This window comes from Artemia sp. Qi Xiang Cuo, chromosome 7 (genome assembly GCF_049724085.1).
Source record: "Artemia sp. Qi Xiang Cuo chromosome 7, ASM4972408v1, whole genome shotgun sequence".
Classification (NCBI taxonomy): domain Eukaryota; kingdom Metazoa; phylum Arthropoda; class Branchiopoda; order Anostraca; family Artemiidae; genus Artemia; species Artemia sp. Qi Xiang Cuo.
The window spans coordinates 43,695,086-43,710,451 of record NC_142800.1 but is presented as its reverse complement, the minus strand read 5'-3'; the positions used below and the strand labels follow the sequence as shown (position 1 = coordinate 43,710,451).

The window sequence follows — 15,366 nt, the reverse complement described above, 5'->3', positions numbered from 1 at the left end:
GAATCAAGGTCTTGTCCTACGGCTATGTATCTGGACTCCCCTTATGTGTGTTTCGTCAAAAATAAGACAGTAGCTCTGTGCAGTCATCACGATCCGGAAACTGCCCACATAATAACTCAAATATGTTTACTATGTCATCAGTTGGAACGAATGCCATAGTACACAAACTTTTCACAAGCATGTTAAAGTGGACATTAGTTTCAAATTCATTTTTTAAACCTATGGCACAAACTTTTCTTTGTATGCTCTGGCTAAAATGGAAAAAGCATCTAGATATTTGAGCGCTTGGAAAGCCTTGCTTAAATGCATTAATTGCTGCTGCCTCAAAGTCCAGCAATATTTTACTCGGATTGGTTAGAGGAGCTACTTGCTTAAAATATTCAACCATCCTTTTGTAGGTTTCTTCTACTTGTTAGTTAGAAGGAAATGTAGACAAGGGCGGCAAGCATCTCCTATTTTTCCATGTATAGTGTAAAGTTGGAAGAATACACGTGGTACGCATTTAAAGGTTCCGTCACAGAGCATTAATTCCGATCTTTCAAGAAGTTTCGCCATATTGTTGTTTCCCAGAACCAAAATTCTTTTGTCATCATTTTCTCCTGAGTCAATCAGAACTAAATCCTTATATTCTTGGGGAATAGAAAAAGTGCACGACTGTGCTCTTTGCTCAAATGTTTTGTTCCGCCTCTCCCTGTGAATAGTTGATTTGGTAGTCTTTTTTTGGTAGTCTGGGCATTACCTCTTCATTTAAATTTCTCAAGAGTACACCTAGGACATTTCTAGTAGAAACACTTGTTGCTGCGGCTGCACCTTTGATTTCAGCTAGAACCTGATTCCTTTGAATGTTTAATGGATCACCAGAGTGTAAGTGGTCACGTGGTTGCCTCACAATTTGTTCATTTCTTGTTGTTATAGTAGCTGAACATTTATATGTAACATACTTGCGACATCTCCATAAGATAGAGCAATTCTTAAAGTTTTTATGGAAAATGTACTTATGTACCCAATAAAATGCTTTTACATAACTTCAAAAGTAAAAACGGAAAGAGCTTTGAGAACCGGTTGTAATTGTAAAATCCACGCGTCTATTTGCCCCTTGGCACATCCTTACCCAAGTCCTAATGAAAAGTTCATAGTTTGCAATAAAACCAAAATAAACACTTCATTGGGCCATACTTTTGGCGATAGGCTCAATCCTGAAAGTTTCATCATGGTTGCCACACTTAGTAAAATTATTACTAAATTTAGTGAAAACAGACCTGATTTAGTAAATCGAGTTCAAATTTACTAAATTTTTAAAATGTTTTTAAATTTAGTAAGTGTTTTAGTAAATTTACCAGAAAAGTAAGTATTCGGGTCAAAAAATGCTAGAATCATTTGAAGTTTTGTCTTGACGGCAGTTTCTTGCTTGTTGGGCATCAAAAACTACCTATAACAGTAAAATTCTGTCTACTCAGACAGTAAATTACTGAGTAATATTCGGAGCTGCCCAAAGATAGGGAAGGATCTATGCATTCGAGTTGCTTGAGTGTTTCATCAGTGCAAGGACATTGTCTCGTCAGGAGATGGCAAAAAAAGCCGCCAAATACAGACAAGGCTTACTAGGTGGGGTGTCGCTCGCAATCCATTTCCGGTAGAACTGTTTCTCCCAGCAAGATACTGTAGGAATGGTGAGACAACTGTTGCCCTTTTGAATTCACTTCTTGCAAGCGCAAACAGACAAATGTCGTCCGACTCGTTCAAGTCTGAAAGAAGTGATCTGAAAAAACAGGACAGTCGTTTACCGATCGGTGAAAATTCACAGAAAGTTGTTCTTTCTCTTTCTCCGACAGTCGTGACCGATCCCCATGGAACGAAAATAGTCTACTAACTGACTTATGAAGGAGTCATAAAAAAGAGACTCTTCAAGGTGGATATTGCTTCTGTACTGCGAAAACCCACTCCTACCCTCAACCAATCAGAAGAAGCTCTACGCTTTTTAGACCATAGGCAGGCGTGCCTTGTTTGCCTCTCATTACAGGCAATCTAACGGTCAAATGTCAATTTTAAATTCTTGGTCAACATGATGCCTGAGACTCTAGGCAGGCATCCTGACAAGTATACCATCCAAAACCAACCTGACAAGTATGTGTCCAATAAAAGAGTCATGCATACTCCCGCCATTTACCTGTGCAGCCCCAGCCATTTAAACATTTGCCTCTCAATTACTTGAACTATCTGTCTTGGCTTTTCTCTGTCTACAATTAGCCATATTTTGATGCAACCTATGCAACCTACTGCAAAACACTTGATAACTTCAATTCAAAATCAACGGGAAAAGAAATATTCCGCTTCCCGTAACTCCAGCGAATCGATGTTGTCAGCCCATGCAGCGACATCTGTAGTTTTAATAATAACAATAAAAAAAATCGAGTGACAAGGACAGCAGTAGGTTTATTTGAAGGAAAACGAAAGAAAAGAGGAAAAGAGAAAAAAAGAAAAAAAGAAGAAAAAAGACTTTGAAAATCCTATTGATTATCCTCGTGTAGTAGAAATCGATGTTCGATGGTGCGCGTGTGCAAAAATTTTTTTGGGACGTTTAGTGAAAACAGATACGATTTAGTAAATTTTTCCTCTCAGATTTAGTAAATTCTTCCGGGCCAGGGGAGCAACCCTGAGTTTCATTCAATTTGGAGGGTTTAGGGATTACACTGATGAGTAATACAAGTTGGAAACCGCAAATGAAGCGAGAAATAGATTTTTAGCTTTTAATCAGCCTTAGTTCAAACTTATTTTTAGGCCTTGACTTACGTTCAGGATTTGATTTAAATGAGGGCTGGGTTAAAGGAGGCTTGAGTTAAATGGCGGTTTGTTAGAACGGAGATTCAGCATGTAACTCAATAGCCCCTTTTTTGTTTTCCCCAAAACCCCCATGCTTTCTATGATCGTTTGTTTTAACTTCTGTTCGTTTTGGGTTTCTTTTTTTTTGTAGTAATTTCTTATCATTTTGGGTTTGAATTATTATAGGAATTTATTTATGCTAGTCTTTGGTTTAATAAGGCTATTCATTTTTATTTGAAAAATTGTTTTTCGAAAGAATCTTTTCAAATTAATTTAAAAAAAGCGCAACGAAAAGTGATTTTTGTTATCTAAATTCTCAAAGTCAGGAAAGGCCTGATTCATCTACGTAAGAAAAAACAATCAAACCAAAAGTTTCGAAACACAAAGAGAAAGTAGCTTTTGTGTCGGTTCCACCGAAGTAGGTAATTAACCTTTTTCAAACCAAACGATAAACGACTACGAGCGTAGAAAATACCACAAAATGAAAAAAAATAAAACAAGCAAAGTGTAAAAAAAAGTATGTAGACGGTGCCGTTTACCCCCCCCCCCTCGTAAAAACATCCCTTAAGGAAAATACCCCGCGGAAAATAACACCTCCCAGAAAATACCTACCCTTGGAAAATCTCCTTCCCCCCCCCCAAAAAAAAAAAATTCTTGCGGTTGGTTAGTCTCCAATCACTTTTGGCTTATAAAAAAAGACTAAAAATGCCTGGGGATTATCAAACAATTTCTACCTCCATCCTCCTGTCATCTCTCCCTTAGAGCTAATTCTGTATTTATTTGAAGGCTCAATGAGAGCTGAGATGTTTTGGCATCAAAATGCACTCTTTGATGTATCTCCCTATCTTCCTAGCTACAAAACAATCAGATAACCCCATTGCAGAAGTTTCAGTTCCTTTTTATTTTTTTTTTTATTTGCCTATTGCTTACAGATAGTATTTGTCATTGGGAAACATACGGAAATTTTTTGTGTGGGGGTTTTCTGGAGGATCTTTCATGAGAAGAAAGTATTTGCACGGAGGGGGGGCAAGCTTTACACATAAATTCCTCTTTTCCATTTCCCTTAGAACTTCTCAATTAAACTCAAAGAAGATTTTTAAATTTTGAAAACCCTAATTTCCGCGAGGGGGTATTTTCCAGCTGATGAGGTTTCCGTGGGTGGAGGAGGGAAAATTTTCCACGGGGGAGGGAGGTAAACGCTTAAACCCGCAGAAAGTGACAGGGTGAAGGGAACCCCCATTAACAGACATAAAAAAGAGAAATAAATCTGGATTTAAGAGTTTATGACGTCCGATTTTCTTTGTTTTTGTGACAACAAAACAGAGCATTTTTATGCATCATCTTGACAGTAATTTATATAAAGACTTAAAAAAGCAAACAATTCCAACAAGGTTGAATATATAAAGACTCTAACTTGTGTTTTACCCAATATAAGTACGGTGGTTGAGTTGCACGAGGGTTCGGTTGCACGGTGGTTCACTTTCACGGGGGTACAGTTACATGGTGGTTCAGTTACACGGGGGTTTAGTTAAATGGGGTTGAGTTGCACGAGGGTTCAGTTAAAGGGGGTTCAGTAGCACGATGGTTCAGTTAAACGGGGGCTCAGTTGCACGGTGGTTCAGCTGTACGGTGGTTCAGTTGCACGGTGGTTCAGTTGCACGGTGGTTCAGCTACAGGGGTTCAGTTAAACGGTGGTTCAATTAAAATGGAACCAGTGTCTTCAAATCAGATTTTGAAGTCGTCATGCAGTGCAATTTGCAAACCGGGACAAGTTTGAAAACCGGGAAAATTCGCGCTGACAAATATTTTTTCCCCCCTAAATTTCAATTTTTCAGAAAAAGCTAAAATTACACCATTTGTTTTTTTAATTAAGGGTGTCCCCCTTGTAATCGTCTATTAATACAGTTAAAGTTTTTGAACAAATCTATCAAACACGCGATGTCCGCTTTTGAATTGATCAAATTTTCTTTTAAATCTGAATATTTGATTTCCAGAAACTCTAAAACTAATTCCAAAATTGAGTCGAATCTTTACTACCAGCCTACTTCATTACGTAAGGGCGATCGTTGGGAGTCTTCATCATTTTTATTGCACAATTGCGCAAATAAACGCGTATTATCTTCCTGTGTTGATAGTCAAGCCAACATTTTAGTTCTTCACTAACGAAAACAGATAAATTTTCGCGGACCCTCGTTTACGAATTGCGAACCCCCATTTTTTTGTCTCGGCAATGTAGACCCTTCTCGAGTCTCCCGTCGACACCGGGGGTTCACCTGGACCACTTTGAGAATCACTGTTTTAACCAAACACTCATTTACTTTTTTAGTTTGCTTTTTTTCAACCAAAATTAGTACAGATGTGCAGCTTCAGTCACAAGATCAGCGATAGTTTTTAACCAAAAAAGTCAAAAGTAAAAATTTTCAAGCTAAATTTTTACTTAGCGTAGAAAACTTTTTATACGAAAAAATGGTGATATAGAAAAAGGTGAAACATATGATACATAAAAAGGTGATACATATTCAGTAAATCATATTCTGCCGATGGCATATGCATGTGCTGATGCAAGAAGACGGAGAAGTGTTCTTTCTACGAGTTCTCGTAATTGATTTCTCCTTTCAATAATTGTGAAAATAAAACGTCATCACTAATGCATCTTACCCTTCTTCAATATTGACAATTTTGTCACCCAGAAATTTTTTGGTTTACACTTAAGACTTACACAACAGCAATTAGTAGACTTCCTAATGTGCAGGATATGCTCTTACACTACACAACTTAGCTCTTCCACAAAATCACAATAATAAAGCTTACCAAGACCAAAATATATAGACTATCCAAGCAACACTCTCTTTAACCTTTGGGACTCAGAATCAGAATCGGAGGAATCCTTATTGTAAGCTGGTCGAGTTGTCGTACATTTACGCGAACACAGATAGTGCATTAAAGGTATACGATACTTCCCGCAAAAGTCTACAAACTTCACATGCTCGACTCTTGTGTCGAAAAATACACCTGAAAAATAATCAAGTTTATTAAGACGATAAAAAAAAAATAGACCACCTGTGCCAAGGGCCCATGGAATTTTCGACACATGGGTCACAATTGGTGATCAGCACAAGCAGCTACGCCTCTTACGTTTGACTTTTCCACCCTCGTGCTGAGGTCAAATCAAGGTAGACAACAAAAATACACAGCTAAAAACCTAGCTCTTACTTCACACAAAGTATGGTTGTAATGTAACTCCTTCTGTTCAAAAACTAGAGATCCTCTTCTACTCTCCCGCACAGACCCAATCGAAACTAGACTTATGAAAGACCATAACTGCTACTTCACATTGAACAATCAGGCAGTTAGATATAATAATTTATTTAAGCTCAAATAGGACAGTATCTATTACCTTGAACCACAAATGGCTGAGATTTATAATCTCTTTTTGTAGATGTCCTTAGGACAAGAATCTAGGAGCTCTCTCTCCTCTGTTGAAATCTGATTGCGCTCAAATACCATAAAGCACAACTAGGACAGTAGCTCTTACTTCTCATCAAGATCAGTTGAGATTTAACGTCCACTTCCAGTAGAAGCACTGATAACAAGAATAGAGGGAGCAGCCCTGGAGTTCCAACAGACACAATTAGGACACTAGCCCATTAAGATTGATTGAGATGTGGCAACCCATTCTGAAAGATATCTTCACGACAAGGAACTAGGGCTACCCTTCATCCTCCACACAGAGGCCGAATCGGTCTCGGACTTCAAAAAATAGAAATAACACATCAAATGTTGTTACTGACTAAGTTTGGTTGAGATATGACACAGACGTCAGACAGGGGCTACCTAGTGATTAGCCTTTAAACCAACTAGTTTTTAACTGTGAAACTATAATTTCAGATGCAAACAAACCAAATTGGAGGAGACCTAAAAGACTTTCGTTAAGATTCCCTTATGCAGTTTTTATTGTAGTAGTAAAAATTCGTTAAGCAGCTCTGTGCTCGAAGAAATTGACCAGTAAAACGGGTGGAATTGTCTGTACGAAACGCAATAAATGGTCCCATTTTACCTTTGGAAATCTAAGATCCTTATTAGGACTAGGAAAATCATACATCAGTCCGACCTGTTGACCAAGGGACTTGACTTTATTGGTGACTTTGCCCAAAGCTGAATCAATAACGAAAGCAGTAGGAAGTTCAATAAGTGTTGGTGCAATACTTAATCCTATTCTTTTGGTAAGTAATTCTTAAAAATTTTCTGACATTAATAACCTAATGTTGCTAAGCTCTGTTCCTGACGTAGCAACAGGGACAGTAGCGACTTGAATTACCGGACACTAGAAGAACTGTCTTGCCCCGTGTCAATCCTGCCTCTCTTGCCTCGCTTGCACACTAGCAATCCAAAAGCCCACTAGCCATGCTTTTCTATTTGCGTGCAATACCTGCAGATTTAAGGTGAGACCTGAGACTGATCTTATGAGGCAAAACAGCAAGACTAACAGTGGTACGGCCAATGTCGCGGTCCAAACGCGACTGGAATTTCGGAGGTCTCCCCCTCCCATGAGCATACCCACATCAACTCCATCCGAACAACCCTGGTTACCTCAGCCTCACATAGGTTGAACCAGAAGCTCTGTTCGTGACCAAAAATGGCTTGCAGCAATCCCACTATCACCGTACACAGCAAATCAAAACCCATTACCTCCAAACAAAGTAAACCAACACCTGATTCCAATCACAAACAGGCTCCTACCCTGTTATATTACAGCCATCCCATGCAGGCAACTACTAAACGATGACGTAGAGAAAATTGTTCTTAAAACTCGTTTCTTAAAGTTCTCTCAAATGTGAGATCTCTCACAAATAAACTGGAAGAAATTACTGAGTCTCAAGTGGACATTTCGGGTTATGATTTGTACATGTTACCAGTGTTTGACAAAAGTAGAAACCATGTGAGTCATAGAGGTGGGGTCAATCTGCTTTGTCATTCATCATTCCTGAACTGCCAACTCAACACTAAATTTCCTCGGAATCCTGAGTTTTAAATTCAGTGAATATGGACTAGACCACAGTACCTACCAAAGGAGGTATCACCAGCGGTCTTTGGTTTGCTGTACTATCGGCAGGGATCTATTCCGGAAAGACCTAGTGCCTTTTTTTGCAGCTATGTGTCAAATTGATATATTTCCAGTATCCTTACGTTGCAATAAGAATTCTTAGTGATTTTAACGATCTAAGACTGTCATGGCTAGCGGATACACTATCGCTCTGTTAAGTCTTGAAAGTGAATATAAATAATAAATGCCAAAAAGTTAATTATTTTTTTTAAATTTAAATCAGAGACGGTATCCTATCATGCTGGTATCCAGAGGGGGGGGGGGGAGGGTAGGGAGCTATCATATTTAAATGATAATACCTCTTTTTTTTGAAAGCAGGGATGCCAATGAGTTGATTTTTTTTAATTAAAAGCAGAGAAAGTATCCTATCAAGATGGTATCCAGAGGGGGGGCATAGGAGGTTATTATATTAAGGGGTAGTACCTTGAATTTTTTTTTATTGAAAGCAGGGATGCCACAAAGTTTTTTTTTGTTCAAAGTAGAGACGGTATTCTCTCAAGGTGGTATCCAGAGGCGGAGGGGGGTTAGGGAGGTATTATATTTAAATGTTAATATCTCAAATTTATATACTTTTTAAAGCAGGGATGCCAAAAAGTTAATTATTTTTTAATATAAAGCAGAGACGGTATCCTATCAAGGTGGTATCCAGATGGGGGAGGGGTTATTCTATCAAGGCGCTATTCTATCAAGGTGGTATCCAGAGGGGTAGGGGGGTAGGGAGGTATTATATTTAAATGTTAATATCTCAAAGATAATTTCGGAGACCACACTGCCTTTCCATGACGATAAAATAAAAGTTCAAAATAGGGATAAAATCCTTTTTAATAGACAGTGTATAATAAATTTCACAAAAAATACCAGATATTTCGGTCACATATACAGTGACCGTCATCAGTAGTAAAACTGAACTAAAACAATTTAAAACAAAAGTTTATATACTAAATCAAATAAAACTACATATTGTTTAAATCTCTAATTCTTTTCAAAGCAAAGGCGGAAGCTAGCCTCTTTGACCTTTTTGGATTCGGTTCATTAGCTTTCAATGATATAACATTTGGACAAAGGTCAACTATATTGAGTGAATTCAACTTTACTCTGTCAGATTTTAATAAATTATCATAGATAAAGTTCAGTCCATATTAACCTGTATCCCGATTCAAAGTATTATTATTGAATAATATTTTCTTTATTTCATGAGTTTCACGAAAATTTGGCTTTAAACCCCGATCCCTGAAAATCAAAGAGACATTCTCGAACAAAATAAAATGGTCTGGAAAATTAAAAATATGTTCTGAAAGGGCTGAATTAAATTTTTCAGACTTAGAATCTTGCTTTAAAGCCGAAGAAATAGAATTTTTATGTGGTAATAATCTCATTTCCAAACTTTTGTTAGTACGTCCAACATATGAGCTTCCGCAAGTACATGGGATCTGATAAACCCCACTTTATTGCCCCAATGAAGTTAGATCCTTCCCAGAATTTAGAAAACTACCCAAAGTATTATTACTCTTTAAAGCTACCCTTAGACAATTGCTTTGTAAAATTCTTTTAATTTTTTCACTTAGCCCGGGTACATTTGGTAAGGAACAAAAAACATCCTTCTCCCGAGTTGTCTCCAAGACTTCCTTAGAAATCTCTAGAAACCTCTTTCTTATTTTTGAAAAAGTCTGGTTAATTAACCATTCTGGATACATGTTGCTTATTAGTATTTTCCTTAGAAAAGACAGCTCCTCCTCAACAAATTTTGGAGAGCAAATTCTAAAGATCCGATCAGTTAAAGAAATGATCAAACCAATTTTTACTTGGCGAGCGTGACCGGAACTATAAGACTAAAATCTATTGTTATTTGTCGGTTTTCTATAAATTTTAAAATACAGACTATTTTGATTTTTCAAAATAATAACATCAAGAAAAGAAAGTTTTCCCTTTCTCTTTGAATTTAAAAGTAAAATTTCAATCCCCCCCCAAACAATTAAGATGCTCAAAAAGTCCTTGTAATTCCTCCTCCCCATAATCAAATACTGAAATAATGTCATCCATATACCGGCCCCAGAAAATATGTTTTAACAAATATGAATCTAACGCAATTGTTTCAATATTCTCCACAAAAATATTAGCTAATAAAGGGGATAAAGGGGCCCCCATAGGTAAACCATTTATTTGTTCGAAATACTCCCCTCTAAATTGAAAAAAAATAAGAGAACTTATTGCAACACCTTACTAAATACATAATTACAGAAACTTCCAAATCTGTTTTGCCACTGATCAAATCCAAATTTCGTAACAGCTTTCCTTCTAGAAGAGTTTCGGCTGCTTCTACATCAGTATTTGTGTACATTGATGCAATGTCGAAGATTGAAAGCAAAGAACTCGAAGAAATTTCTACTTTTTTCAGTTTTTCAACCAAATTCGAAGAATTCTTAATATAGATAGATAGATAGATCGTGTATTTCAAAAAGCCCAAGAGCCATATACACACAAAAAATATGAAAATAGAAAAATTACAACAGAGCAAATTACAAACACACATTAACATGAATACATTAACATGAATATACATAAATATCATATATGATATTTGTGTAGACAAAAGTGGTTTACAGATTGACACTAACCATTTGCTCGAAACACTTGTTAGTGACCTTGTACTTGGCACAATTGGTCATAATGGTAGGTTAGGCTTATGAATTTTGGGAAGTCCATATAATTTAGCGCACAAGAAACTGCTTAGCAGTGTTGTGTAATATAGCTGAAGCGTAATTTTTCCTTCATCACTTAAACACTTTACTTCGCTATTAAACCTATCCGTAAAAGAGTCTGTCGGATTATACGATGGCGTCGTGTATATTTTTTCATAATATAGCAAACTTTTTAATTTTTATCCGTAGTCCTCAGTATTTATCACAACTAAAGTATTACTCTTATCTGCTCTTGTAATGGTAATTGGACCATCCTTTTTCAAGCTGTTAAGATTTCTAATATCTTTGATGGTCGTAATAGGAAATTCCAGTTTCTATACAAAATTAGACAGGGGTTTTACGGTAGAAGTTCTTACTAAGCTAACATCTTTTGTTAGGTTTGCGTTTTTATGCAAATATGTTTCTGTTGAAGAGATAATATCTTCCACGGGGGCTTTATCTGGTTTAAAACAAAATTTCGGACGTCTTTTAACCACCGATTGTTCTTGCATCGCTACAGTTCTTCATGAAAAAATAACCACACCTGGTCCAAGAATTGACAAAGGTATTACCGCATTATTTGTTGATAATTTCAAAAACTTTTTTAGCAATCTTTCTCTGGAAAGGCGAAAGTCATGATTGAAGTGATTTTTTTCCTGTTTGTTGAATAAAACAAAAGTCCCTTACACTAACCTTTTTTTATGTAAGATTTTCCAGGGAAAGTTTATCTCTCACTATTAAAGCTCTTTTCAACTTTTATCCTTAAGAATGTGATTTAAAGTTTTGAAATGTAAGCTTCGTTCAAACTTTTCTTCCTTGAAAGGGTTCAAATGTCCATTGGAGTTTCTAGATGATGTCGCGATTCTCAGCTTCATACACCGTAGAAGAAAAACTCGTTGGTTGTTAACATTTGCATGTTTTTTCTAAGTGTTTATATATTTATAAACAATTTCGATCAAATCATCCCCATAAATATGAGGTAGATTATTTTGGAGACCACACAGCCTTTCCATGACGATAAAATAAAAGTTCAAAATAGGGATAAAATCCTTTTTAATAGACAGTGTATAATAAATTTCACAAAAAATACTAGATATTTCGGTCACATATACAATGACCGCCATCAGTAGTAAAACTAAACTAAAACAATTTAAAACAAAAGTTTATATACTAAATCAAATAAAACTACATATTGTTTAAATTTCTAATTCTTTTCTAAGCAAAGGCGGAAGCTAGCCTCCTTGACCTTCTTGGATTCGGTTCATTAGCGTTCAATGATATAACATTTGGACAGAGATCAACTACATTGAGTGAATTGAAGTTTACTCTGTCAGATTTTAATAAATTATCATAGATAAAGTTCAGCCCATATTCACCTGTATCCCGATTCAAAGCAATACTCTTGAATAAGATTTTCTTTATTTCAAGTGTTTGACGAAAATTTGGCTTTTAACCTCGATCCCTTGAAATCAAAGGGAAATTATCCAAAAAAATAAAATGGTCTGAGGAATTAACAATATGTTCTGAAAGGGCTGAAGTAAAATCTTTAAACTTCGAATCTTCCATTAGAGCTGAAGCAAAAGAATCTTTATGTTGTAATAATCTCATTTCCAAACTCTGGTTAGTACGTCCCACATATGAGCTTCCACTAGTACATGGGATCTGATAAACCCCACTTTGTTGCCCCAATGAAGTTAGATCCTTCCCAGAATTTAGAAAACTACCCAAAGTATTATTACTCTTTAAAGCTACCCTTAGATCATTGCTTTGTAAAATTCTTTTAAGTTTTTCACTTAGCCCTGGTACATATGTTAAGGAACAAAAAACATCCTTCTCCCGAGTTTTCTCCAAGACTTCCTTAGAAATCTCTAGAAACCTTTTTCTTCTTTTTGAAAAAGTCTGGTTAATTAACCATTCTGGATACATGTTGCTTATTAGTATTTTCCTTAGAAAAGACAACTCCTCCTCAACAAATTTTGGAGAGCATATACTAAAGATCCGATCAGTTAAAGAAATGATCAAACCAATTTTTACTTGGTGAGCGTGACCGGAACTAGAAGACATAAATCTATTGTTATTTGTCGGTTTCTGTAAATTTTAAAATCCAGACTATTTTGATTTTTCAAAAGAAGAATTTGCTCTCCAAAATTTGTTGAGGAGTTGTCTTTTCTAAGGAAATTAATAAGCAACAGGTATCCAGAATGGTAAATTAATCAGACTTTTTCAAGAAGAAGAAAAAGCTTTCTAAAGACTTCTAAAGAAGTCTTGGAGACAACTCGGGAAAAGGATGTTTTTTGTTCTTTAACATATGTACCCGGGCTAAGTGAAAAACTTAAAAGAATTTTACAAAGCAATGGTCTAAGGGTAGCTTTAAAGAGTAATAATACTTTGGGTAGTTTTCTAAATTCTGGGAAGGATCTAACTTCATTGCGGCAATAAAGTGGGGTTTATCAGATCCCATGTACTTGCGAAAGCTCATATGTGGGACGTACTAACCAGAGTTTGGAAATGAGATTATTACAACATAAAGATTCTATTTCTTCGGCTTTAAAGCAAGATTCTAATTCTGAAGATTTTACTTAACCTCTTTCAGAACATAATTTCAATTTTCCAGACCATTTTATTTTGTTCGAGAATGTCTCTTTGATTTCTAGGTGTCGGGGTTTAAAGCAAAATTTTCGTGAAACTCTTGAAATAAAGAAAATCTTATTCAAGAATATTGCTTTGTATATAAACTTTTGTTCTCAATTGTTTTAGTTCAGTTTTACTACTGATGACGGTCATTACATATGTGGCCGAAATATCTGATATTTTTTATGAAGCATATTACACACTGTCTATTAAATAGGATTTTATTAATATTTCGAACTTTCATTTTATCGTCATATCTCAAATTTATTTATTTTTTAAAGCAGGGATGCCAAAAAATTTATTATATTTTTAATTTACAGCACAGACGGTATCCTATCAAGGTGGTATCCAGAGGGGGGGGGGGGTAGGGAAATATAATATTTAATTGATAATATCTTGAATTTTTTATTGAAAGCAGGGATGCCAAGAAGTCGATTATTTTCTTTAATTCAAAGAATAGATGGGTCACACAGAACATTTTATGAATGCTTAAAAAAAATACAAAAGGGAGTGTGATGGCAGGTAAGAAACTTTTACAAGAATATGACAGTTTGGTTGCTACCAGTAGCTACTAGGTGGAGTATCCTATGAAAGTTTACTGTCAATGTGTAAAGAAAGTAAAATTTAAGCTGTGATTTGAGAAAGACTGATGAAAACATTAATGTTTGCGGTCAAAATTGATCGCGCGAGTGGCGCGCCACCGATGCCTTTTTTGGCCCCGCCGCCACCGGTCTTGCCTCATCGGCGCGGCGGCGGGGTCTATCTATACACACACACACATATATATATATATATATATATATATATATATATATATATATATATATATATATATATATATATATATATATATATATATATATATATATATATATATATATATATATATATATATACATATATATATGTTTCATTGGCTTCATCAAAGCTTGTAAAAGACAACTAAAAATTCAGAGGAAAGTTGTAATGTTTTTATGCAAGGGCAATGGCGATTCCCATTTTCTCGAGTATTGTTTAAACCAAAACTTGCCAGTTTTCCTGTCCATACATGTGTTTTTAAAGGTCCAATTTTAACACCAATTTCCGTATAACGCGTATTTTTGGTCCTTAAATTGTCCCAAAGCGGTTCATAATCCCACAACATCTGATTTGCAGGATCCCTTTCCCCCTATTAAATTTGAACAGTAAACAGAAGAGGCTTATAACACAACAGCACAGATTCAACAGAGAATAAGTCATGGCACACCCTTAAACTGACGTCCGCAGTAAATCATTGATTATTTTTACCTTGGAAGGTCAGTAGCAGAATTCATAGCGTGAGAATAAATAAAAAGGAAACTTGCCTTTACACTTTGGGTTCACACAGTGATGTGCACTTTGCAAATAATCTTTCAGATGTGAGGGAATATCATCCATATTAAAAGGAATATTCTTTACTTTGACAATTCTAGCTGCTATCTCCATGAGCGAAGGAGGGCTGTAGATCATTTCACGAACAAATCTGACAACTAAGGGATTATCTCGAAGACTAAGCTAAAAATAAAATAACTAGAATTGTTAAGAAGCCTGATAGACGCATGAGGAGAGATGTTAAAGACTAGGCTCTTTCATGATATCATGTATAATAGATCTGAAAGTCTAAAATGATACTTTTTATGATCAGTATCAATATAATTAAGTTCTACCAGTATACCATTACCCCTATAACTAGGTTCTAGGCAGTTGAGTAATTTGCTTTACAATCCCAAAATTAGTTGCAGGTTGTCCACAATGTTTCTAACTTACCAGCAGACAGAACCAACACCCCCCTTCTTTGAGGGACAACTTTGAAAGTCCGAATAGTACTTCCTACAGTCTTAAATATTTAGAAACTACACTGGCTTACTACTTAAGCTTTATCTCTATTAAAACATCTTAAACTTTGGGCAAATCAAAAACAGCGAAGGTATTAAACTTTTGAGAGGAATTTTCTCTCCATGGGCAGATCTATTTCAAAAGTTGCCGAATTTACCAATATAATATGACGTTAACAAAACAACAAAATTCTGCATGATTTCAAACTATATAGAAAATCCTGTGATGTAATTTTAAAAACCTAATAAGCACCTTTAAATCATTATTATTCTAATACGT

At 35.8% G+C, this 15,366-nt stretch overlaps 1 protein-coding gene across 1 annotated transcript in view; it reads right to left on the bottom strand.

Annotated features, from left to right (window-relative positions):
• The window catches only part of LOC148950308 (leucine-rich repeat-containing protein 58), a 44,236-nt gene that overhangs the window by 9,765 nt on the left and 19,105 nt on the right, over window positions 1-15,366 (bottom strand). Inside the window, exons 4-5 of the mRNA XM_089091550.1 lie at window positions 14,577-14,766; window positions 5,632-5,832 (exon numbers count right to left, since the gene is read on the bottom strand). Of these exons, the coding sequence (XP_088947676.1) occupies window positions 5,651-5,832; window positions 14,577-14,766 (372 nt within the window). The 3' untranslated portion in view covers window positions 5,632-5,650. The remainder of the gene's footprint in view (window positions 1-5,631; window positions 5,833-14,576; window positions 14,767-15,366) is intronic.